Source organism: Hemicordylus capensis, chromosome 1 (genome assembly GCF_027244095.1).
Source record: "Hemicordylus capensis ecotype Gifberg chromosome 1, rHemCap1.1.pri, whole genome shotgun sequence".
NCBI lineage: Eukaryota > Metazoa > Chordata > Lepidosauria > Squamata > Cordylidae > Hemicordylus > Hemicordylus capensis.
In genome coordinates this window covers 439,030,652-439,056,769 of record NC_069657.1, presented here as the reverse complement: position 1 = coordinate 439,056,769, position 26,118 = coordinate 439,030,652, and the positions used below count along the sequence as shown (strand labels likewise).

Genomic DNA, 26,118 nt, shown 5'->3' with positions numbered 1-26,118 from the left:
CCAGAGCTGAAATCTGGAGCTGGGGCCTCCAGCTATCCCACAATGCACTGCATAAGCAGTGGAGAGGCAGCCCTCAGTATTGAAGCAGCTCCACTCTGCCTGGCCCTGCTCTCCACACAACTCTATGGTAAACATGGCCACCAGCTCCCAAGCACTTTTAAACACCGTGGTGGCACAGACAACCAAAACAAAAGGTAGGCCATGCTCCATTTTTGTCCTGCTTCACTTTTAACATGCGTAGCTGACTGATCTGGGCTATCCTATTTAATGTGGGAGCTGATCAGTCAGGAGGACTCCCGGTGTGCCAGATAACCATAGATTCCTGGGTTAACCCCCTCCTACCCAAGAATCTCTTGTCCTGAGAATCAGCTCAGTGTCTGACACCCAGACCAACAAAGTGCTTGAACAATGAACAAAGTTGCACTAGTGCAAGAAGATTGCGTAGCTGCACAAAGTCTCAGGGATTCTCAGGATTGTGCTCTTGTGCAAAAGTTCCCAGCACAACATATGAGGCATGCCACAGTTTCTGCACTTGGTTGTTGCACCAGCTCAAACATGTTTGTGCTAGCAGAACATTTGTTTGGAATGCAAGCTCCAGACTTAGCACCACTAGCCAGTGCAACAACCTTGTGCTAGCACAACATGTGCTGTGTGAGTGCTGTGTTAGTCACAAGTGCTGTGTTAGTCTGGATGTCAGCTGGTGGAATTTTGAGCAAATATCAAGATTTCTCCCAAAGTACTAGCTGTCCAGGGCAACATCTGAGAATTCCCAAAGGAAGCCAAACAAGTTTCTATAAGACAAGTCACTACACTCTGTGATGGAGTAGCCCAGGGTTTTTTTTACCCAGGCTAATAGTGGAGTAGATGCTCAGGCTGCCTGCATCCTGAGCATTCACAAAGTCGGGTGTCAAGAGCATCTGGCAGCAGGGAAATCCCCCAATGCACCACACTCCTTCCTCTCAGCTTCCTCCAGGACCTCCTTCTCCAGCTCTTGGCTCTGCTGCTTGTATAGGCGTACAAGTGACAGGGCCCTGTTGGGGCTCCAGATCATGAGAGGGGGAAGACAGGTAAGCTCCTGACGCCCCCCAGCCCTACCCAGCCCGAGCATATTTGGTTATGTGAACGACCTTTATGTTGTACGAGTGTACAACAGATGCCTGTGCACACATACATGTTTTTGTGCAAATGACTGTACCTAAGTTCTTTATTAAAGTTAGCCTGGGTACAGATTGTGGAACTCTCTGCCACAGGATGTGGTGACAGCCAACAACCTGGATGGCTTTAAGAGGGGTTAGGATGACTTCATGGAGGAGAGGTCTATCAATGGCTACTAGTCAGAGGGCTGTGGGCCACTTCCAGCCTCAAGGGCAGGGTGCCTCTGAGTACCAGTTGCAGGGGAGCAATGGCAGGAGAGAGGGCACGCCCTCAACTCCTGTCTGTGGCTTCCAGCGGCATCTGGTGGGCCACTGTGCGAAACAGTGTGCTGGACTAGATGGGCCTTGGGCCTGATCCAGCAGGGCTGTTCTTATGTTCTTATGTTCAGATACAGAAAAGAAGTGTACTGCTGTACCTGTGTTCAACATAACGTGTGAACTACTGCATCTGTGTACAGATTTGTGCCTGTATACACTGTATACTCATTGGTGTTTCACATAATGTGTGAGTAGGACTTCTCTGTTCTGGGGCATTCAGGTTAAGTGAGTGGCAATGGGCCAGCTTGAAACCTGGATGGTGGAGACTAGGGATGTGCATGAACTGGTTCATGCACTCCCAGGAGGCGGGGGCGGGGTGTCATTTAAGGGGCAGGGAGGGTGCCAGTGTCCGCTCTAATTTTTTTCATCTGTGTGCGGAATTAGAAATGTTCTGGGCGGCAGTATCAAGGCACTGTGTGCTCACGTGCATTGAGGGTGGGGCCTTCCTGATTCAACCTGAGCAGCGTCTAAAATTAACTGAGCGGACATAAAAAATGTGTGAGCGCATGCACATGCCTTGGAGGGAACACTGGAGGGGCTGCCCCACCACTTGGGGTAGGTAAGGGCATCAACCATTTGTGTGATAATGTTCACTGGGGCGGCAAGGTGGTACACTGCAACCCCGCACCAACGCTTTTGTGGAGAGCGTCGGCGGGGGAAAGCAGTAGGGCAGGTAAGGGCACCATCCTTGCCCCTTAAAGGACCCCCCCCACCTCCAAACTGGTTCGAATGTCGGACTTTTGAACCAGTTCAACGCTCCAGACTAGGAGTGCTGAACCGGTTCATGCACAACCCTAGTGGAGACAGGAGCTAAGCGTTCAATTGACAATAAACATAGTTCTTCTCTTATTTCACGGCTATGGGGCATCTAGTTGAAAAAACTTAAGTTGGGTTATTCATTTATTTATTACATTTATAAACCACCCCATCCAGAGGCTTTTTAAAAAAGACATAAAACCCACAATTCAAATACAATGCTAAAAACAATAGAAAAACAATTCAAAAGTGATTAAAACCGTTTAAAACCAATTAAAATACTTTAAAAACAACAACACCACTTTACAAGCCTTGGAAAGCCAGGCCAAACAAATAGGTTTTTAGGGCTCTCATAAAGGCCGACAGTGAGCCTAAACTGCGGCTATCTGCTGAGAGTGCATTCCACAGACCAGGAGCAGCTACAGAAAAGGCCCGGTTCCGAATCGCCACCAGACATACCGGTGGTAACTGGAGACAGACCTCTCCAGTTGACCTCAACGAGCGATGGGGATCATAGATCAATGAGCGATGGGGATCATCATTATATCCAATTATATTTTTAATTGATTTCCCCCCCACTGTACCTTCATACATATAATCCCTCTTCATATGTATTTTTTAAAGGATGGTGTATTCGTTTATAGCAGCCAAACTGGAAACAGAAGTCACACCCTGTGGCACGTCAGTCATTCCTCTTCACTCCCCCTCCTGTGCCACTCATGATTGCAGCATTTATCTGAAGATGCAAACACTGTAAGCATTATGGTGGGTGCTTCCTTGCCTGCTCATGGAAGTGCCCGCCATAATGCTTAAGGTCATCTGAAATGGGCTATATATTCTTTGCAATTGGGAGAACTAGATTTTCACTAGGCTCTAGTGAGCCCAGAGAAGCTTGTGCTGTATTATTTACTTACTTATTTTATTTTACATTTTATTCCTCCACGGAGCCCAGAGTGGTGTACATAGTTAACTTTCTCCTCACAACAACCCTGTGAGGTAGGTTAGGCTGAGAGAGAAATGACTGGCCCAGAGTCACCCATCAAGTATCATGGCTGAATGGGGATTTGAACTTGGGTCTCCCCAGTCCTAGTCCAGCACTCTAACCACTACATCATGCTGGCAATAAATGTGTTGGGTGGAAATATGCCACAGGACACTTGGTTTTTTGTACTTCAGTCGGCTAAAATGGCTATACCTTAAGATCGCTTCATGTGTATTTGCCTTTACTGTGGCTACCTGTTGGTGCACAATGGCTGTTATCGGCTGGATCAACATTTTGCCATATTTCAGTAAAAGTTTGAAAACCAATTTATGGTGACATCTGAAAAGCTTGATTTTGGTCTCAAGAGGACCACGTGACTGGCCAGAATTAGAATGTCTACATCTGCAAGAATGTCAAGTAACTACCACGGGCCACATGGATGGGTGAAGTGTCTCACAGTCACAACTGTTGAAGCACTACTAGACAAGTAAGCATGCTAGTCTGTGGTCACTTTGGGGTTCAGCACTATCCATTTATAAATATCGGAGGTTTCTTTCATATTAGTCAGAAATCTGAGGCCATTAAAAATCATGGAGGCATTGCTAATAACTTTTGTCAGCTTGGCATAAATAGGAACACACACACAACACATAGGAGAGCTGGTCTTCTGGTAGCAAGCATGACTTGTCCTCTTAGCTAAGCAGGGTCCACTCTGGTTGCATATGAAAGGGAGACTAGAGGTGTGAGCACTGTGAGATATTCCCCTCAGGTGATGGAGCTGCTCTGGGAAGAACATCTAGGTTCCAAGTTCCCTTCCTGGCTTCTTGAAGATAGGGCTGAGAGAGATTCCTGCCTGCAGCGTTGGAGAAGCCACTGCCAGTCTGTGAAGACAATACTGAGCTAGATGGACCAATGGTCTGACTCAGTATATGGCAGCTTCTTATGTTCCTATGATTCTAAAAATCACATTATGCATTATATAACCTGGAACGTTTGAGGTGATTAATGTGGAAAGCGATGCTCCCTCTAAGGTGTGTGGCTGAGCACCTGTGCACGAAACTCCAGGCCCTTCCGCAGCTGTTTTTAGCAGCTGCACAGCCTCACCGCACTGCTGCTCATTCTGCCTTCCCCCTGCTTCCATCACGTTAGCTCTTGCTGCGGCCAGAGTGTGAAAACCGTTTCTCTCGTGCAACTGATTCTCCCACTCTGGCCATGGCAAGACCCAACTTAAAATGGGGACAGGCACATGTGTGCCTTGACAAGGGCATCAGGGCACATGCACGCCCGTCACCATTTCCAATAAGCTCCTGGCAAGGGGTGCCAAACCCCTGCAGAGCCCCTTCCTCCAGCCCTCGAGCCTCACACTCCCCCCAAAGCCATGGGTATGCTGCTCCTTCTTTTCCCCTCGCCCCACCATGCTGCACCACGCCGTGCCACTCTTTTTCACTTTTTCCAGCTGCGTGGTGTGAGGTGGCATGCAGGGGGAGGCAGAAAAGTGAACTGAACCTTCCCGCCCCCACAGACCACGAGCCACATCTTTCTTTTCCCTGCATCCTGCTGAGCCGATCCAAGCCACCCCTTCCTTTCCCCTTCCTTTCACCTTTCCTGCTGTGTGGGACACCAAGAGCATGCCTGGAGGGGAAGACAAATGGAACCTCCCCCCACTGCTGGCAAGCTGCTCCTTCTTTCCTCAGCCCCTGCCGCATGGGAGGAAGAGGGAGGCTTTCTCCCTACAAGGAAGAAAGGAAATGGGTGGTGCCTTCCCTACAAGAATCAATGGAATGAGTGTAGGGTAAGCAGGGGGGAGGGAGGGGGAAGAGGAGTTCTGCTCTTCTTGAACATGATCTTGTTTTGGAGTTATTGAGATCATAACTGGGTGTTAAAAATCTGCTGAGAACAATCATAATTAAAAGATGATATTCAGATTTCTTTTTCCAACCCCCCCCCCAAATATTAAAGACTCTATTATAGGCTCGTGTTTAAATAATGAAAACAACTATGATTATATTTCCCAGTTCCTTAATTGGAGGCTTTTGTTCTATATGAGATCCAGTTATTCCAGATCTTGTCCACTGCAGGAATCTAACACTATTCCTTGAGAATTATCACATTTTGATAAGTGGCAGAGAAGATAATAGAGTAGAGCAAGCAGAAGCCTAACCTAGGAGGTTTGGTTCAGCCAAGATAGGTCAAAACCAATCACCATAGCAAAACGCTATTTTCAGAATAGCTCAGACAGAATAAATTTTGTCTTTATAGAATTGTAAGAGTTCAGCGTCAACCTAAAAGCTAGCAGACTTAGTTTGGCATTATAAAGATATAAATCCAATTTTATAACGAGAATAAATATCAAATTATATTTTATATTTTATTATAAATAGAATAAAATGTCTTGTATCTATAGAGGCACATAATAATGTACATGTGCGTACACTGCCTTGATACTACCAGCCAGAACCAATCTGATTCCGCTCACTGGTGAAACAAATTAGAGCACTGGTAATAAGTGTTCATATTGCTTTTCTGTTAATATGTCCACAACCTTTCAGTTTCATATCAGAGTTAAACTTTTCACTCATGATTAAAAAAGCATAGAAGTTTAGTTACATGGAAGTTTAGTTTAATGCACAATTCAAAAAGCATAGAAGAACCCTGCTAACTTGGCAAAGAAGTACCTTTTAACGTGGTGATTCTCTTTATTTAGCAGGGGGGAGCAACTGGCCCTATCCACCCCCAAGCACAGTACCTCCAGTGACTGTTGCTGGTGTCTATCTTGTGTTTCTTTTTAGATTGTGAGACCTTTAGGGACAGGGATCCATTTTATTTATTTATTATTTCTCTATGTAAACCACCCTGAGCCATTTTTGGAAGGGCGGTATAGGAATTGAATCAATAATAATAATAATAATAATAATAATAATAATAATAATAATGATGATGATGATGATGATGATGATAGTAGCCAGTGAGGCACTACCATGGCGTGGTTGTGGGGCTTGCGTGCTCTGAGGAAGGTGAGAGCTGTGCCAGAGGTCCAACCATACTGGACAGGTCTCACCAGAGGAGCCAGGCGAAGAGTGCCTCTCCCATCAACAATATGGTGAGAGGTAACTTTAATAAATCTATACCGAATCGGTCATCGCCCGGGTCAACAAGGACCACGCCAGGTGCTGGAGTCCCTGGACATCTGGTGGCAAGTGGGCAACAGGACTCAGGATCTTCAGTTGAGCAACCAGGGCTGGAGACTGCAAGGTTACTGGAAGAAATGTCGCTTAACCGAAAAAAATATACGAAAAACACCAACAAGGAAATAATGATCTACTATTACATGTCTAGTCCAACTAGAAGAGGTTATTTAAAAAGAATGTACCAAATTTGGAAAGAGAAGCATCCAGATAAAGAAATAACAGAACAAAGGCTAGCAGACCAGAGAAGATACATAATAAGAAATAAAGTATTCACAGGAGTTGAGCTAGAAGAACTGCAAAGAGCAACACAGGCTCAAGATATGGAAGAAGAATTACCAACAACCGAAGAAGTTGCTCAGGCGCAGGTGGAGGAGGTGTTGGAAATTGAGGATGCCACTGTTGCTGAACTGTTTCAAAATCAAAACCAGGCAACCTCCCCTTTGCCTTCCCCTCAAAAACCCAAATGCCGTTTAACAGAAAAGCAACAAGAACTAAAGCAAAAAATAACTGAGCACATGAACCAAACAACCACCAGGGTTTGACTTCCAGCGCTAAAAACAGTTGCCAAAAAACAACTTGCTCAGGCATTAAAAGATATAAATGCTGCACTTGCAGAAATAACAACCAATAATTTGCAAGAAAGAAACCAACTAATGTACAGTGCAGCAACAATAACAACACAAGAGCTTGGATATAAGATCAGTGGACCTTTAAAAAAAGGAAGTAGTACATAACCTAAATGGAAGATTAGATTAGAAAATAAAGTCGCCAGGCTCATATCAGATGTTAGTAAATTGAAAGATATGAAAGACAAGAAGCTGAAGAATGAAAACACCAAAGAGTATCTGATCCAAAAATACCACCTAGATTCAAGGAAAAGTAGAGTAGTCCTGGAAATAATAAAGCAGCAAATAACAGCAGTGACAAAGAAGATTAGCAGATATGAAGCCAGAATTACACAACACAGGCAGAATCTCCAATTCCAGTCAAATCAGAGACGTTTCTACCAAAGCATAGAAGGAGAAACTGCAAGAAACGTAGAAACACCAAATAAAGAAGAAACAGTGCAATTCTGGGGGAAATTATGGGACAATCCAATAGATTATAATAAAAAAGCAGGCTGGGTGAAAGAGGTCGAAAAATGTAACCAACAAATGCAAGATCTAATAATAACACCAGAATTAATAAGTGAAAGAGCAAAGAAAATTAAAAATTGGACTGCACCAGGCGACGATGAACTGCATGGCTTTTGGCTTAAACACTTAACAAGCCTTCATAAACAACTATCAAAACAGTTCAATCACATTTTGCAAGGAGGTGATATTGAACAATGGCTAACAACTGGGTAAAACTCATCTCATCATGAAAGACCCAGCAAAAGGTGCAGTTCCAAGTAATTATAGACCGATAACCTGCCTGCCAACCATGTTCAAATTATTAACTGGAATAATAGCAGATGAAGTGATGCAACACTTATTAACTAATAAGCAGCTTCCAGTTGAACAGAAAGGAAATTGCCCGAACACCAGAGGCACAAAAGACCAGCTGCTGATTGACAAAATAATTTTAGAAAATTGCAAAAGAAGAAAAACAAATCTAAGTGTTGCATGGATTGACTACAAGAAAGCCTTTGATTCATTGCCTCACACATGGATACTAAAATGTTTAGAAGCAACTGGTGTCAGCAAAAACATTCAGATATTTATTTAAAAAGCAATGAGCATGTGGAGTACACAGTTAACAATCAATGGTGAGACACTTGGACAGGTTAGCATAAGAAGAGGCATTTTCCAAGGGGACTCACTATCCCCTCTGTTGTTTGTAATTGCCATGACCCCACTTTCACAAATACTAAACAAAACAGGCCTCGGATACCAAACATAAACCATCTGCTGTACATGGACGATCTGAAGTTGTATGGAAAGTCCCAGTCAGAAATCAAATCACTGCTAAACACTGTCCGTATATTCAGTAGCGATATATTAATGGAGTTTGGACTAGACAAGTGTGCTGCATTAATAATGAACAGAGGAAAATTAATAAAAACAGAAGGAAAAGAACTGCCCAATGGAAGCAACATCAAGAACCTGGAAGAGAAAGAACATTACAAATACTTGGGCATTCTCCAGACTGATAACATTGCACACGCTGAAGTTAAAAGAAAAATTGGAAATGAATACATCAGGAGAGTTAGAAAAATCCTCAAGTCCAAACTCAATGGGGGGAACACCATACACGCCATAAACACCTGGGCTATACCTGTTATCAGATACACTGCAGGAATAATAGACTGGACCCAGGCAGAGCTAGAGACGCTAGATCAGAAGACCAGGAAAATCATGACCATCAATCATGCTCTGCACCCCCGCAGTAATGTAGATAGGCTATACCTCCCTCGCAGCTCAGATGGAAGAGGAATGCTGCAAGTCCATCAAACAGTAGAGGAGGAGAAAAGAGGCCTTGAAGAATATAAAAAGGACACTGAAGAAGATGCACTTAAGATGGTCAGTAATGAGAAACTATTCAACACCAATGAAACAAAGCAGGCCTACAAGAAAGAACTAGTCAAGAACTGAGCAGAAAAATGGAATAATAAGCCACTGCATGGTCAATATTTGCACAATATAAGTGGAAAATCAGACATCACCAAGACCTGGCAATGGCTTAAGAATGGCAACTTGAAGAAAGAAACAGAGGGTTTAATACTGGCTGCACAAGAACAGGCACTAAGAACAAATGCAATAAGAGGCAAAGTCGAAAAATCCACAACAAACAGCAAGTGCCGCCTTTGTAAAGAAGCAGTTGAAACAGTGGACCACCTAATCAGCTGTTGTAAAAAGATCGCACAGACTGACTACAAACAAAGGCATGACAAGGTAGCAGGGATGATACACTGGAATATCTATAAAAAATACAAGCTACCTGTAGCCAAAAATTGGTGGGACCATAAAATTGAAAAAGTTGAGGAAAATGAAGATGCAAAAATATTATGGGACTTCCGACTACAAACAGACAAACATCTGCCACACAATACACCAGGTATAACTGTAGTCGAGAAGAAAGAAAAACAAGTTAAAATAATCAACATAGCAATACCAGGGGATAGCAGAATAGAAGAAAAAGAAATAGAAAAAAAATCACCAAATACAAAGATCTACAAATGGAAATTGAAAGGCTGTGGCAGAAAAAGACCAAAATAATCCCAGTGGTAATTGGCACCCTAGGTGCAATTCCAAAACATCTTGAAGAGCACCTCAACACTATAGGGGCCACAGAAATCACCATCAGCCAATTCCAAAAAGCAACTTTACTGGGAACAGCCTATATTTTGCAACGATATCTATAATAACCAACAGTATTGATGATAAAATTCAGCCATCCCAGGTCCTAGGGAAGGACTCAATGTCTGGATAAAACAAACCAGTCAATAACACCTGTCTGACTGTGTAAACAAGAAATAATAATAGAAGTTGAGTGTTAAAGTGTCCAATTTAACTTGCACGCAGTGTAACCAGTAAAGACAGCACTGCTTGTGTGAAGAGCCAGGACAATGGTGCTGCTTTGCCAGGTAGCCCAGAAATTTCCCCTGTAGACGGGCACGAGTACCTGCCTGCGGCCTGAGCAGACACAAAGCCGGTAGAGTGCCTGGCTTGAGGGGGTATCCCCGAATGCACCATGCTCCTCTCACAGTGCACTGTGGGATTTCTGGAGTCTGGGCAGCATTTCCCTGGATTCCAGAACACTGGTTGTTGCAGTGGCGATCATGTGTGCGGTGTCATGTCGGGGAGACGGGATCAGTAAGATCATGTGGAGACAGGTAGGTATACTCCTGCCTTCCGCCCAGCCCTCCCTAGCCAACAGGGATTTTGGTCGTGTGAACAAACCTATTGTATGGTCTTCTATATTTTTATGGATTTACAAATTAGGCCTTATGCGCCCATATGTTGCCTTGGTGGTTCAGTTCAAGGTTGGGTTGTGGACATCTATGCCCAAGCAGCAATTAAATGGATGCAGTTTTTCAAAAAAAATCACTTGCTACAGACAGATGCATCTGATTAATTTTTGTGTGGTGCATTCTATCCTAATACCCAGCATCCCACAGATGGGCTCGTCAGAGAATGTGATAGCAGCACTAAGCGGTAGATATGCTTTCTCACAGTATCTGGCGGTGGTCTTCAGGTAAACTGCAACGGATTCTGGAGGCAGTTTTAGCCCTGGTGTCAGTGGTGAAGCAGCTCTGGTGAGGGTCTGTGTCTAGATTTTTGGCTGCCACCGTCCTCCATCCCAACCGCTGGCCCCAGCAGCCCCCCTCCCCACTTGCCTCAGCACACACACACCCTCCGCTAGCCTCTGCTGGCCTCCACAGTACCCTCTCGCCACTGCCATTGTGGCCAGATTCCTTTCCTTTGCTTGCCGTGATGCCGTATAATGACATCACTGCTCCTGCTGGGGCAGTGAGGTTATCACACAACAAAGGGAAGCAAGCGCTGGTTGTGACGGTGGCAATGAGAGGGTGCTGTGGGGGCATGGGGGCGGGGTGGCTGCTGAGGCAGGGGTGTAGCTATAATTGAGCAGATGGGTTCAAAGAACCAGGGATCCCCAGCTCCTGAGGGACCCCTAGCTCCACCCCTCCCTGTTTTCTTCATTATCTCCCTCACTCCGAGGGGCCACCATGGAGAGGAGTGAACTTGGTCCCCCTCTCCCCTAGCTATGCCCCTGTGCTGAGGCCAGTGGCAGGTGGGTGGGGGAAAGCTGTGGAGGTGAATGGCGGGTGAGCACAGGGGCTCCCCCCTCAACATGGCACCCCCAAGTGCAGTGACTGCCCCATTTGGCAGCCCATGTCCAGAGGACACGGTTGTTCAGTTGTAGATCTTCCCCCTGCCTGGAATGTTATACAGACTGACCCCAATTGCTTGAACTTCAGCCGAAGGTGGTATCAGCAGTTGGAATAATTGAGATAGCTGGTTGAAGTCCTTGATTCCTCCCAACTATGTAACTTTTTTTTAAAAAGGCATCTCTGCAAATGGAAGAGATTCCATAGTCATTACCATTTATTTTGCCTTTCTGGTTTCCGGATCTTAGAATCTGATGTCGAATTGAAAGCAAATCATGAATAATATTTCAGAGGTATGTGAACATTCTGTATGTTAACCACCCTGAGCCGTTCTGGGATGGGCAGTATGTAAATGAAATAAATAAATACAAAAACAAAGAAAGAACTGGAATTGCACTGACACACAAATGTATCTCCTTTTTGCCTCACAAAAACTTGATCTGTAGAATTTAGTGGCTGGAATCCAGACTAATGCCACACATTAAGGCCATCAGGTGAGGTCCGTCTCCATTTCCTGCCAGCTCACCTGGCAGCGACTCAAGGTCGGGCCTTCTCTGTAGCTGCTCCCAGGCTCTGGAATGTGCTCCCTATGGATATTAGAGGCCTAGAGTGTCAGCAACCTTTAAAAGAGCCCTAAAAACATATCTTTTTAGCCTGGCTTTTAGTGATTACTGAAATGATTTTAAATTGTTTTTAATTTTGTTTTAATGAGTTATTTATTTATTTCTCTCGGTTTTTATATCTGTGAACTACCTAGAGCCATCTGGGTGAGGAGATACAGAAATCTAATAAATAAAATAAAATAAAAATAAAATAAATAGTGCAATGAACAAAGATTCACCCGTGCAAGAAGGTCATGTAGCTACTGTAAGCAAATGATCGGGGTTGCTCAACCTCTTGAGCTCTTGCTCTGCTTGCACAAGCAAGAAGAGCAGATAGCGTTGCATCATTCCCTGCAACATATGTAGCCTAAGCAAGAGGTTTTAGAGCAGGGCACTTTCCAGCCTAGCTGCTCAACAGCAGCAAAATGCCTCCGTTCAGGCAAGTTGCATTTGAAATGTAAACAGCAGCGGGAGCAGTCTCGCAGAACCTAACAACCTCAAAAAACCAGCAACTTTCTTATGCTGGATATACGGCGTGCTAATCACAGCGCTTAAATTCAAAACAAGGCATTGGAAATGTGAATGGCACCCTGCTGTCCGAGTAGGGACTGCAGTGACACAACACAGGAAGTGTGGAAGCCCACTTCCGAGATACAATGTTATCCCACTGCAGGGTCTAATCTGGAAAGCGCCCAGGAGGCACACCAGAAGTTGAGCAAGCAGACCATGTTGCCCCAGTGCAACACTCATCTGGGATGCAAGCCCCTGACCTAGAAGAATTAGGATGTTGCGCTCAGGCAGCGTTAAGTCTGGATGTCAGCCATTGGCATTGGAGACAATGACAACATATATTTGGTTACATACAAGAACAGAATGAAATGAGGTGGCATCCCTGAGTAAAAGCAGGTGGATAAGCAGGAGAGGAGACCTGGTCTTGTGGTAGCAAGCATGACTTGTCCCCATAGCTAAGTAGGGTCTGCCCTGGTTGCATATGAAAGGGAGACTAGAAGTGTGAGCACTGCAAGATATTCCCCTCAGGGGATGAAAGCTGCTCTGGGAAGAGAAGAAGTTTTCAAGTTCCCTCCCTGGCTTCTCCAAGATAGGCCTGAGAGAGATTCCTGCCTGCAGCCTTGGAGAAGCCGCTGCCAGTCTGTGAAGACAATTCTGAGCTAGATAGACCAATGGTCTGACTCAGTATATGGCAGTTTCCTATGTTTCCTATAAAAGGAATACTAAGCAAGAAGAATTGCCACAGGCTATTCAAATTACAGCTGTGTCCAATTATTGGTGGGGTTGGGGTAGGGAACAAACATTTTCAAGTCCACTTCTGAAGCAGCTTGATTTTCGGCGCTGGCAGGTCAGTAAATGCAATGAAATCTAGGTGACGAAGCCAGGAAGTGTTACAACGTGGAGATCATTTCTCTCTGCTAAATTCAGAGTGAGAGACATGAAAGCCTGTGCCATTCGTCTGAATGGAGAAGGAAGGAGAGAACACTGGAGGAGGAGTTATGGGAAGGAACAGTTAGCTTCAGAGGAGAAGGGAAATCATCAAAAATTGCCCCTCCCCTGCAAAACACAAAACTATTTTCAGCCTGCACCATGGCAGTGGCAGAGGGAGGCTGGCGGCAGCCTGTGTGTGGCTGCCACCACAGCCCGCTGGTTCTGCCCCAGCGGACACAGGGGCGTGGTCTCTCTCCCCAACAGGGCTGTGTGGCTCCATTTGGGAGGGAGATTGACCCTTCTGCATTGGCAGCAAGGCCAGGGGCGGCTCTTCCTGCCTTTAAAAGGGCCGATTTTGAAGGGCTGAAGCTGCGCAGCCTCATTTGGGTGTGAAATAACACCCCCCCCCCCGCGTCTGACATCAGATGCAGAGGGAGTGTCTGGGGCCACGAAATGCAGCCTCTGGGGGCAACGGCCCAAGTTCTTTGAACCTGTTCGCCCAATGGTGTCTGCACCCCTGCATCATGGTTGTCTGGATGCCAGTTACTGAATGGATTTTTTTTTTTAAAGGAACACATCCTGTTGTGGACCTGAACTTTTGAGCATATTTAAAGGGTCAAAGAAAATGAAAGAAAAATACGTTACTTTTGGCATCAAATGTAGGTCACTAAGTGATGAGGTGCACACATCCCCTAAACATTTGAAGAATCCCTCCTCATTTTACTGAACAGCCCCCTTTCCAAACCTAATAACCCACATCTCCCCCCCAAAAGTGGCCTTTCTCCTCCTCTCCCCCCCCCACCGCCACTCATCATTTGAGGAGTTGCTCCTCAGGCTTTCCCTCTGTTTGCACCCCTGTCCCTGCCCAGCTTCTTAGGGGTCTGTTTTCAAATTGCTGTATCTTGGTTATTTCTCAGCAGATCTGCATGAAATTTAGACAGGTGGTGATGCTTATCACCTAGTGGCTCTGTGCAAAATGTCACTTTAGCTATGAAGGTATTTTCATGCTTGTCTAAAAGAAACCATACACGCTGCCATTTCACTGCCTCTTGTTAGAAGTTCTCCATAACTTTAGAAGCATTAGCAGGTGCAGTATCACAACCTTGCATGTTGTGCCAGATTGTTTTACCTTGAGACATTTATTGTTCAAATACAGCTGCTAGCAGGGAATGTTAGTCGTTCACCCAAACAGGGACACTTAAAATTTGCTTTAGCAGCATCAGTCATCATGTGAATTAGGACATTTAGTTTTTATCAGTTTGTATGCCCATGTTCACTGCCTTCTGTTTGGCTAAAAATTATATGGATAGATATATGATAAATAGGTTAATAACCAAGAATATGTATTCATTATGGACTGGATCCAGATATGCCTTAATGCAACAGGATTTCCCTCTCCATACCACAGCCCCCTGTATGCCAGAAATCCACTATGTAGGAGGTTGGGGCCCTTCAAGAATGTGTGGGGTTGAACAGAAGGAGCGGCATTGGGAGAGTGGTCCACTTAGGGGCTGCCAAGCTTGGGTGGAAGTGCATTTCTATTTAATCAAGGCACCTTTGTATCCAACCTTGTTTTTCTTCTTCTGCCCGTCCCCTAAGAATCTCCAGGTGGTGTGCCCCCCCCCACCCAATTTTATCCTCACAACAGCCCAGCAAGGTAGATTAAGCTGAGAGATATGAAGAGAGAGACTGGCTGTGACTGGCCCAAGGCCACCCAGTAAATGTTGTGATAGAGCAAGGATTTGGGCTTGGGTCTTTCTGGGCTGGTTCTCACTACCCAAATAAGGGCTGGAGGAGCATCCAGAGAGGCCCCAAGGCAGCAGCCCCATGTGCCCTCTCAAGGAATGGTTGCATGTTGGCAAACAATGAGGTAAGAGGACGGGGATGTGATCATCTGCTAGCCCCAATCTGGGTTCGGAGGTTGGCAATAGGCCCACCTTGTATCAGGCATAAAGGGAAAGTATGTTCCACACCATCCTATGCAGATTGTTGCCAGCACACACCATAACTGCCCCCTCCTTCTGCCTGGATTTTTGCTAAAGCACAACTGCTCCTTGGGATCAGTCGCAGGGCTTGGAGCCTGGCTGGATGCTCCTCCTGCCCTATTTTGGTCGTGAGCCCTGGACAGACTTTCCATCGATAACCAGACTTCACATTTATATCATATCCTCTATCTACTTGTCAAAAGTGTTTATGAATAGTTCTTAAGTGTCCAGGATGGTGTACAATTTGCATATGCAAAAAAGAAAAGAACTCTAATTCTGCACTCAGAATCCATTTTTAAATGAAATACACGTGCAAATATTTTGCTAGGCTGCTCATAGCCTACATTTAATCCAGTAGTGATTGCCTCACATGTTTGTATGTCACATTTAGTCTTGTGATCAGGGGAGCTATTTTGGAAGGGGGGGTGAAGTGCCCTTACCTTTGTGTTTCAGATTATTCCTCAGTGATTATTCCTCAGTATACCGATGTTTTTTGTTATTGCTTGTTATTATGAAGTATAAAAAGTAACCACAACAAATGCTCTGAACCCACGGCTTTTGTGCAAGTATTTTGCACTGGAGCTCCTTGCAGGGGCTCTGAAGTGGTGCCCATCACAACCACCATGTAGGTTTCTCTTGGCTTAGCTTCCATGATGTCATCTTCTGACCTTTATTTATTTTTATTTACTTAACATATTTATATGTAGGAGACAGTGTGGCATAGTGGTTAGAGTGCTGGACTAGGACCGGGGAGACCTGAGTTCAAATCCCCATTCAGCCATGAAACTTGCTGGGTGACTCTGGGCCAGTCACTTCTCTCTCAGCCTAACCTACCTCACAGGGTTGTTGTGAGGAGAAACCTAAGTATGTAGTACACCGCTCTGGGCTCCTTGGAGGAAGAGCAGGATATAAATGTGTGTATGTGTGTGTGTGTGTGTGTGTGTGTGTGTGTGTGTGTGTGTATAATTTGATTTCTTTACCGCCTTTCCAAAAATGGCTCAGGGCAGTTTACAAAGAGAGATAACAAACAAATAAGATGGCTCCCTGTCCCCAAAGGGCTCACATTCTAAAAAGAAACATAAGACACACACCAGCAACAGTCAGTGGAGGGGTACTGTGCTGGGGGTGGATAGGGCCAGTTACTCTCCCCCTGCTAAATAAAGAGAATCACCACGGTAAAAGGTGCCTCTTTGCCCAGTTAGCAGGGGTCACACACACACACACACACACACACACACACACACACACACACACACACACCCCACCCCACCCAAAAAGCAAATCTCTGGGAGGCTCTCATTTAAGCAGGGAGTGTGTTCCAAAGCCTTGGGGCAGCAATGGAGAAAGCCCATCCCTGAGTAGCCACCAGAAAAAGCCGGTGGTTCATCATGGAATGTCTGAAGAGCTCAGAGATAGGAAACTAAATGTATTACTATGACATAGGGAGAGATGGCAAACAACATTGGCAAATTTAAACACAAAAGTACAGCTATAGGTCATGGGCTTCTACTACTGCTGCTACTACTACGAATACTACTACTACGAATATTTATATACCGCTCTTCAACAAAATTCTCAAAGTGGTTTACATAGAAAAATAAATAATACATAAATAAGATGGTCCCCTGTCCCCAAAGGATTCACAATCTAAAAAGAAACATAAGGTAGACACCAACAACAGCCACTGGAGGATTGCTGTGCTGGGGTTGGATAGGGCCAGTTGCTCTCCCCCTGATAAATATTAGAGAATCACCGCTTGAAAAGGTGTCTCTTTGCTCAGTTAGCAGGGGTTTTGCAAGTGTGGCAGGTACAAGAAGTAAAGGGTCTACTGTTTTCAAGAGGGGCAAAAGCCTTGTACACCAGATGACACTTTATGTGTTCTAGATGTTCTAGATCAGGGATTTTCAACACTGAGTCCCCAGATGTTATTGGACTTCAGCTCCCATAATCCCCAGCCCCAGTGGCCTTTTGTTGGGCATCATGGGAGTTGAAGTCCAGTACCATCTGGGGACCCAACATTGCGAATCCCTGTTTTCGATGACACTTTAGTGTAGATTGGTCAAGCCCTTTCAGAATCTTGTAATTTATCTTGTTTCCTCAGGTGCAAGGGAGTGGTAAAACAAAAAACTAAATTAACTCCTGCTTATATTTCAAAATTATATTTCAACTCAGCCTTGTTCACCTGCTTGTGAGCAACGTGGGGATTGGAATAGTCCTTATTTGCTTGATGAGAGTCAGCATTATAGCTAAATTAGCATAACCGACACTTGTTCCGGGGTGGGTGGGTAGGAAGGGAAACTACTTGGAAGCACATGATGAAACACAGTCACCCAGATTCCTTTCCAGGGCTAATTCACTCATGTGTTTAGCTCATCAGGGAGAGAATGCACAACCAGACTCTGGAGAGCACAACTGGTTCAGCTTTCAACTTCGAACAAACTCTGGCTTAACATAACTGTTAATAATATAGCACATCTAATAAACAGGTTTATATACAGCTCCCTGGCAGGGCTCTAAACACAGGCCTGCAGCAGGATTTTTCCCAGGACAAGGGGCAAAGGAGAGCTGATCTTAGGGGGACAGCACACATTTGATTCACTGTGTTAGAGTACAATACATTAGTCCTTCATATATTTGCATACTGAAGGACTGTAATTTGTGAACTGGTGATATGCAGACCAGGTTCTTTGCAGTAGAACACAGAAATCCAGAAATCTAAAATGAGCTTGGAATCTCACATCTCTATTAGCTGTGCTTGACGTTTATCTTACTAATTCAAATATGCAAATTTGCATAATTCATCTTCGTTTGTACTCTTTATTCTTCAGTTTACTATTTACATCATTATGGTTTCGCTAGTCATGTGGGCACTGAATTCCTCTAACATGCTGCACAGCATCTGGAAATTTTATTGAACCACAAACGTGCCCAGCTTCTGAGATTACAGCCAACATTGTCCACACACATTCAAGCATGTCTTTGTGATCCTAGTAATTTATTTATTTGGAATATTCTGTCCTACCTTTCTGCCTTGTAACAAATGTCCAATGTAACTGAGAGTAAGGAAAAATCACAATAAATAAAGGAGGTGGTTCACACAACCAGGTTGGATGAGGTGGGCAGAGAAGAAGGCTGGTGAAATTCACCTTCCCCCTATGACTTGTCCCTCATTCCACCTGGTTAGGGGGTTCTGAGCAACCTCCAATGTCCAATAAAACATTCAGCATATTAGCAAAACACAATCAAACTTAGCACTAACATAGCATTAAACCTTCATTGCTGTCAACATGTTCAATAAGCAGCACCATGAAAAGTGCATTCAAATAGTACAGGATTTTTAAAAAAGAAACATGTGTTATATCAGAATGTACTTGGAGATGTAGCTGACATAATTTCCCTGGACCATGAGTTCTGAAATCTGAGAGCTTCATATGTTCATATACAATGCTAATTCTTCAAGCATGTGATGTCTTTTAAAAGTTTTTTTTTTAAAGCAACAAACGACCAAAACGCAAGATAAGCCTGTTAGGAAGTTTAGTTCTGAGGTCCATACAAAATTATGCTCTCAAAGAAGGACATTCGTTGTGCTCTATCTTGAAACCCATACTCTAAACATGAAGTTTCTCAAATTGCACACACACTCAAGCACCTCTATAATATTTTTGACACACTATTAATTTACTAAAGATTTCTAGCTAAATCTACTTAGTTATTTTAAATCTCCTGCACTCGCACGGAATCATGGCATACTAGCCAACCCACACAGAGCATTTGTGTGCTCTTTGGGGCTGGCTGTTCCCTTCTCTCTCCTGCCCCACTCTCCTTCCCTTCTGCCCCACACTTTTGCCTCTCTTCCCCTCCCTCCCACTCCACTCTCTCTTGCCCTCCCTCCCCCTCCCTTCCACCCCACTCACTCTTGCCCTCCCTCCCCCATCCCTCTCTCTCACTCTCCCCTCCCTCTCACCCTCCTGCCCCAGTCTCTCCTGCCCTCCCTCCCCTCCCCGATCCTCTCTCCTGCCCTCCCACTGCCCCACTCCCTCTTGCCCTCCCCCCAGCCCCACTCCTTCTCACCCTCCCCCCTGCCCCACTCCCCCTTGCCCTCCCCCTGCTCCCCTGCCCTCCCTCTCCCCCTGCATTTTAAAAAGTTCTACTTACCGGTCCACTGCCGCCACTCCTCCTCCCAGGCGGCGATCAGGAAAGTCCCGCTGACCGGTTCCCTCCCACCCCAGTCTCTCTCCCATGGTCTTGGTGGCGGCGGCGGCTGGTTCCGGCACTGCCTGGCTGAGAGTTGCCTCCGCGGCCCGGCCCGCCGGCGGGACCGCCACACCAAGTGCTGCCTACGCGGCCTGTCATGCCCGCTTGCACTGCTTGCCAGTTTCTGTGGCCGGCCGCAGGCCAGCCACCTCTCCCCCCACCTTCTGCCCCAGTGTCGGGGCCCGCCGCCTGGCCACCTCACCGCATTGGCCCTCGGCCGGGCCTGCCACCGCTTCGCCGCGGTCCGGACGGGCCTGCGGCCACCACCCCTCGCCAGGCCGGGCCTGCCAGCAGCCCTGGCTCATAGACGGCCAATTCTCCTCCTCCTGGGTGTGCCAGCCAATCAGGCGCCTCCGCAGCCCAGCCAATCAGCTGGGCTGCCGGGACGCATTTTCCCTGGGCACACCTAGGAGAAATATATATATAGATCCTTCTGATACTTTGCACCATAATTTTAACTCTTTAGAACTGCTGAATATGGCAAGTGTTGCTAAAGACACTAGCTATTCTCGGCATGAGGTGCATACTGCCGGCAACATCCAGGCTTCTCTGCCATGACTAAGCATCACTGAAATAAATGAAAGAAGTTAATAATGCCTATGATCCAATATCAATGGGCCTTAGTAATGACTAACTTATTCTTGATGTTACCCAATGTTGTCAAAATGTTGGTGAACTTCAGTTCTTTCATTGCTTGAGAAGTATATGACCAGCTTGCTCAGAATTCCAGAAGAAAATGAATGTATCTACTAGAGAAGGAACACTTGTAAGACTGGCTGATTGAATCTTTCTTCAAGCCTGTGTTTCAATTTTATCAGAATAATCTTCAGTCAGTCTTTGATGTTGGGTAGAATTAAGTAGACTGATTTGCATCTGGTTAATCTTGCTCTGCATTTTCTGGGCTAACTTTGCTCCCTCTTGATGTCAGTCCTATTGGCCTCCCAGTGGTATTACTTGATAACTAACAAGGACCCAGTTTCAAGGACAACAAGCTAAAATGGTGCTAAAATCAAGTTACCATGTAGTCTGACCTTGATGTGTTTTATATAGGCAAGTGCAAGGCTTGAGAAAGTGATAAAGGGTTTAGAGGAGCAAGAAATCTAATACTTTGTTAGATCAGCAAAATAGCTGTGTGGAGAAATCTTTTAAGCAAGCAAGTTCACCACACACATTAATTCGGAAATGTTAGCTCAACATTTCCCCTCACATTCTTTGAACTAACTCAAACAATCATTTTGGAACTGCTCAGTTTAACATCACACAAGCACTTGTCACTTAAGTGGATGCATAGAAAATCTGACTGTATTATATGCTGGCTGATATACTGCACAACAGTACATCAGCCTAGTAAGAGCATGCATGCAAGTTGCACAAATGACATTACACAAAAGATACACAAGGCTTACTCTTTTGTAACATGATTTGCTTTTTTTTTTTTTTTTGCATTTGCATTTGCATTTGCTCAACTTATACACATGCAATATTACTAGACTGGTATACCATTGTGAGGTATGCCAATCACTATATTTATTGACTGGGCTCCATTCTGTCACCAATGCTTTTTAAGATCTACATGAAACCATCAGGGGATTTGGTGCTGGGTGTTATCAATATGCTGATGTCACCCAAATCTATTTCTCCATGTTAGCAATATGGAGGAAATAGCATTATCCCCTTAAATGCCTGCCTACAGGAAGTAAAGGGCTGGGTAAGGGATAATAAACTGAAGCTGAATCCAAGCAAGATGGAGGTGATTATTACTGGGGGTCATAATCTACAATATGGGATAGAGCTTCCTGTTCTGGATGAGGATACACTCCCCCAGAAAGAACAGGTTCATAACTTGAGAGTGCTTTGGGGCCCGGGTCTCAAACTGGTGCCTCAGGTTGAGGCTGTGACCAGGAGCACTTTTTACCAGCTGCAATTGATTCAACAACTCCGTCCGTTCTTTGAGGAGAATTACCTGAAAACAGTGGTACACCAGCTGGTAACCACCAGGTTGGACTACTGCAATGCACTCTATATAGGGCTGCCTTTGTTCGTGGTTCAGAACCCTCCATTCATTCAAAATGGGGCAGCCAGATTGGTTTCTAAGGTACCCTAGAGAGACCACATTATGCCTGTTCTTAAACAGTTGCACTGGCTGCTGATATGTTTCTGGGGAAAGTAAAAAGTACTGTTAATTACATTTAAAGTCCTGAATTGCTAAAGTCTGGATTACCTGAGTGAGTGCCTTTCTCTACAAGATCCTCACGACTCATTAAGGTCATCAGGAGGGATCCATCTTCGGGTGCCACTGATTCATCTGGTGGCCACCTGAGATCAAGACTTCTCAGTTGTGGCCCCTGGGATGTGGAACATTCTCTTCGTGAATATAAGAGGATTATCTTCCTTGGAGAACTTCAAAAGAGCTTTGAAGACCATTCTTTTTAGGCTTGCCTTTAATGAGATCTAGTTTTAATTATAGTCTTAATCTCATTTAAACGTTTTTCTTAAAATTTTAATTGTTTTATTATGCATTTTTGATTTTAATGTAAACTGCCCTTAGTCATTTAGGAAGGGTGGTATATAAATTGAATAAATACATAAATAAATACATATCCATTAAAATAAGCTAATTTGCTAACTTGGCAAAGAGGCACCTTTTAAGGTGGTGGTTCTCTTTGTTCAGCATGGGGAGAGTAACTGGCCCTATCCACCCCCAGCACAGTACCTCCAGTGACTGCTGCATCTCTTGCTGAGAATGGGGGAGGAGAGCTGGTCTTGTGGTAGGGAGAATGCATTGTCCCCATTGGTAAGCAGGGTCTGCCTTGGTTTGCATTTGGATGTGAGCGCTGTAAGATATTCCCCTTAGGGGATAGGGCCACAGCTTAGTAGAAGAGCATCTGCATGCATGCATGTGGAAGTCCCAGGTTTTATCCCTGACATCTCCAGTTAGGGCTGGGAGAGACTCATACCTGTAACCTTGGAGAGCTGTTGTCAGTTAGTGTAGCGTAGACAGTACTGAGCTAGATGGACCAATGGCCTGACTTGTTATAAGGCAGCTTCCTATGTTCCTAAGACTTCATGGGACCAAAAGGTATCACCTGACCTGACCTGACGTGTTGTAATTAGGCTTCCTTGATTGTGTGTCTTGTCTCCCGTGGTTCCTTCATTTGGCCGTTGGTGGGTGGTGTTGCGCAGCCTGAATTTTGTATCCTTCAGAACCCAGTGCAGACTGCACTGCAAAACAATTCAGCCATCAAAGATTGCTTGCTTTTGTGTGGTGATGGGCCCACCACAACTATAAGCCATACTGTTTGTAAGCTGCTTACTACATGGACAGGCCTGATTGCATAGAGAGTTCTGCACACTCCTCTTGGACATGCTTTTCTTTAGACAGACTATGCATAGGAGGCATGGCATTTTAATCAGCTCTAGGATGGCACTGTGAAAAACAGAATGGAATGAGATCTCATTAATGGGGTGCAAGGAAGCTTAGCTTAAGAAATGAGTGAGACATCCCAAGATTATTGGATCTTTATGAGAGCCTCTATAGAGATGATTATTGGATCTTTATGAGAGCCAGCATGGTGCAGTGGTTAGAATGCTGGACTAGGACTGGGGAGACCTGAGTTCAAATCCCCATTCAGCCATGAAACTAGCTGGGTGACTCTGGGCCAGTCACTTCTCTCTCAGCCTAACCTACTTCACAGGGTTGTTGTGAAAGAGAAACTCAAGTATGTAGTACACCGCTCTAGGCTCCTGGGAGTAAGAGCGGGATATAAATGTAAAATAATAATAATAATATATTGCAAACTTACAAAGCTATTCCTTCTGCTTTTGTATGGCTGCTAGGCATATTGTCAGTTCTTCTTGAGGTTATCCCCACGGCTGTCTGGGCTGGGGCAGGGGAGGGAATGGCCCCATTATGTCTTAATCTATTGCTTTTTTAAAAATAACCATCCAGAAGTACAATACAAGTATATATTGATATGCACATATTGCTGTGCAAACAGCAGCTGTGTTTATTGGGACTGTTGTAGGTGAAATAGCCTCCGTTTGGGGAGCATAACTATTGAAGAAAGAGTTCTTATGTTTTATAGTGCACATGGTATAATAGCAATAGCAATAGCAATAGCACTTACATTTATATACCGCTCTATAGCCAGAGCTCTCTAAGCGTTTTACAATGATTTAGCATATTGCCCCCAACATTCTGGGTACTCATTTTACCGACCTCGGAAGGATGGAAGGCTGAGTCAACCTTGAGCCCCTGGTCAGGATCGAACTTGTAACCTTCTGGTTACAGGGTGGCAGTTTTACCTCTGCGCCACCAGGGGCTCAGAGTGGGTGGAGAGTGCAGAACCATTAGTACTAACACACACACACACACCTCCAGCATTTAGTCATTTCCTGGGATTCATTGCAGGGTGGAGGGAAAACATGAAGTCAAAAAATGTACCACAGGGGATGGTCATATGATGGTGGAAGGAATGGAAGAGAGAAGAAAGCTCTGTTGGGATTTTTTTTAGAGTGGTGGCTGCATCCTGTCTACTCCGGTGCTCCCACCTCCCTCCTCTTGTTCCTGTGCTGAGAACCCAACGGCGGTTGCAACGTTAGGCAAGGAGGGGGACACCCCAATAGCCTGCAGCCTACTGCAGACCTGCCTTCCAGGAACAAGGCAGGTCTGCAGTAGGCTGCAGACTATTGGGTTGTCCCCTCTTAGAAGTTCAAAAATGGTGAGAGACCTTCAGCCCAACACCAGGACTTCACTCATGTAAGCGCATGGGTGTCTAGCTTTCCAGCACTTATTTGAGAGGCTAGAAAAGGAAGCCAAAAAGGAGAAATATCTGATGACTGTGGTTCCCAGGAAAGGAGTGAGCTTAAGGAAGCTGCCGTTACGGGGGATACGAGAGGTCAAGGTGAGTGACACTGTTCCCTCTAAGGCGTGCGCATGTGTGCGCACTCACACATTTTTGGATGTCCACTCAGTTCATTTTGGATCCTGCTCAGGTTGAATCAGGAAGGCCCCATTTTGAATGCACGTGTGCACACACTGCCTTGATACTGCCACCCAGAAAAAAAATCATTCCACACAGAGATGAAAAAAATTAGAGGGACCACTGGTTAGCAGTGGAACCCCCTCCCTAAAGTCCTGAGGCCTATAGTGGGAAGAACTGGGGCAGGCGTGTCTGGGTGGAAGAGAGGCCAACACAGATATTGCAACTCCTAGTGGAGGAGGCTCCAATGGAAGGAAGAAACAAGTTTAATATTCCCCACAAGGCACAAGGAAATATAATGCTGGTTCTGCTACATGAGGTATTATAATATTTGCAAATGTAATTACTGAAGCTTATCTTGAATTCTGTGTATACAGTTAAGTCCATTGGGGTAATTGTGTCCTTTGCTTGCAGGTTGTGTATAAAAACAACGACGTGAGGCTAGAATTGTCTCGACTTGCCAAACAAGGAGATCCTAAGATGAAGATCCACGGTGTTGTCGCATTTAAATGTGAAAATGTGGCAACCTTGGATCCAATCACGTTCGAAACACCCGAATCTTTTATCTCGTTGCCAAAGTGGAATGCCAAGAAAACAGGCTCAATCTCCTTTGACTTCCGCACTACTGAACCAAATGGGCTTATCCTTTTCAGCCATGGCAAACCGCGACATCAAAAAGATGCCAAACATCCACAAATGGTCAAAGTGGACTTCTTTGCAATTGAGATGTTGGATGGTCACCTCTACCTGCTATTGGACATGGGATCTGGTACAATTAAAATAAAAGCATTGCAGAAGAAGGTAAATGATGGAGAATGGTACCACGTCGATTTTCAGAGAGACGGTCGATCTGGTAAGTTTGGGAAGAAATGTTCACCCTATTAGCACTTCTCCACTTTATAACTAATATACAAGGGAATCAAGGATTGTTGTTGCCATGGCTACTGCAAAGAAGTGATATATATATTGACATAATGAATAATTACATATTGTTGGTTATTCTACCCTAAGCAAATAGTTAATAAATGAGAAAACAAATCCCAGACAAACATATATTCCCTGTTTTACCCCCCCCCCAATGTTTTCAGGTATTTGGGGGGCGAGGAGAGAGAGAGAGAGAGGCCCATATGTTCATTGTTACCACTTAGCAGCAGCAGCATTCTGAAAACAGCTGGAATATCAAATTTTAGCATTCAAGAGGAGTGGAATGCAGAGGAAAGCAAGCAAATAGAACAATAAACTGGTGGGATGGGGGAAGCTGTTCATCTCTATTTTCATCATAAAAATAGGATAAACTCCTGAAAAAGGAAAATAGTAGGAAGTCGCACCTTCCTCACTGCATGACAGAAAGCACTGGTGCAGCATTAATCTGGACATCAGTCACTGAGTGAGAGACGGATAGCTCTCTCAAGGAAAATTAGATGGCTCTATGGATTTAAAAATCATCCTTGGGGGTGGGGGGAGTCCACCCCTTTGAAATGTTTGGCCATTCTTGAAATTCCTTGTTTTGCTTGAGAAAGAACCTGTAAGTTCATCTTAAGAAAAATCTACTGTATTTGTCTGAATCCAAGACTAGATTTCCCCCCCCAAGGTCTTTGATGCTAGAAACTAGAGTATCTTAAA

General features: G+C 44.9%; 1 protein-coding gene across 27 annotated transcripts in view; it reads left to right on the top strand.

Annotated features, from left to right (window-relative positions):
* NRXN1 (neurexin 1) overlaps positions 1 to 26,118 on the top strand; it is a 1,475,796-nt gene that overhangs the window by 605,457 nt on the left and 844,221 nt on the right. For all 27 annotated transcript variants that reach the window (XM_053244491.1, XM_053244481.1, XM_053244465.1 and 24 more), the window contains one exon: positions 24,910 to 25,348. In XM_053244491.1, the coding sequence (XP_053100466.1) occupies positions 24,910 to 25,348 (439 nt within the window). The remainder of the gene's footprint in view (positions 1 to 24,909; positions 25,349 to 26,118) is intronic.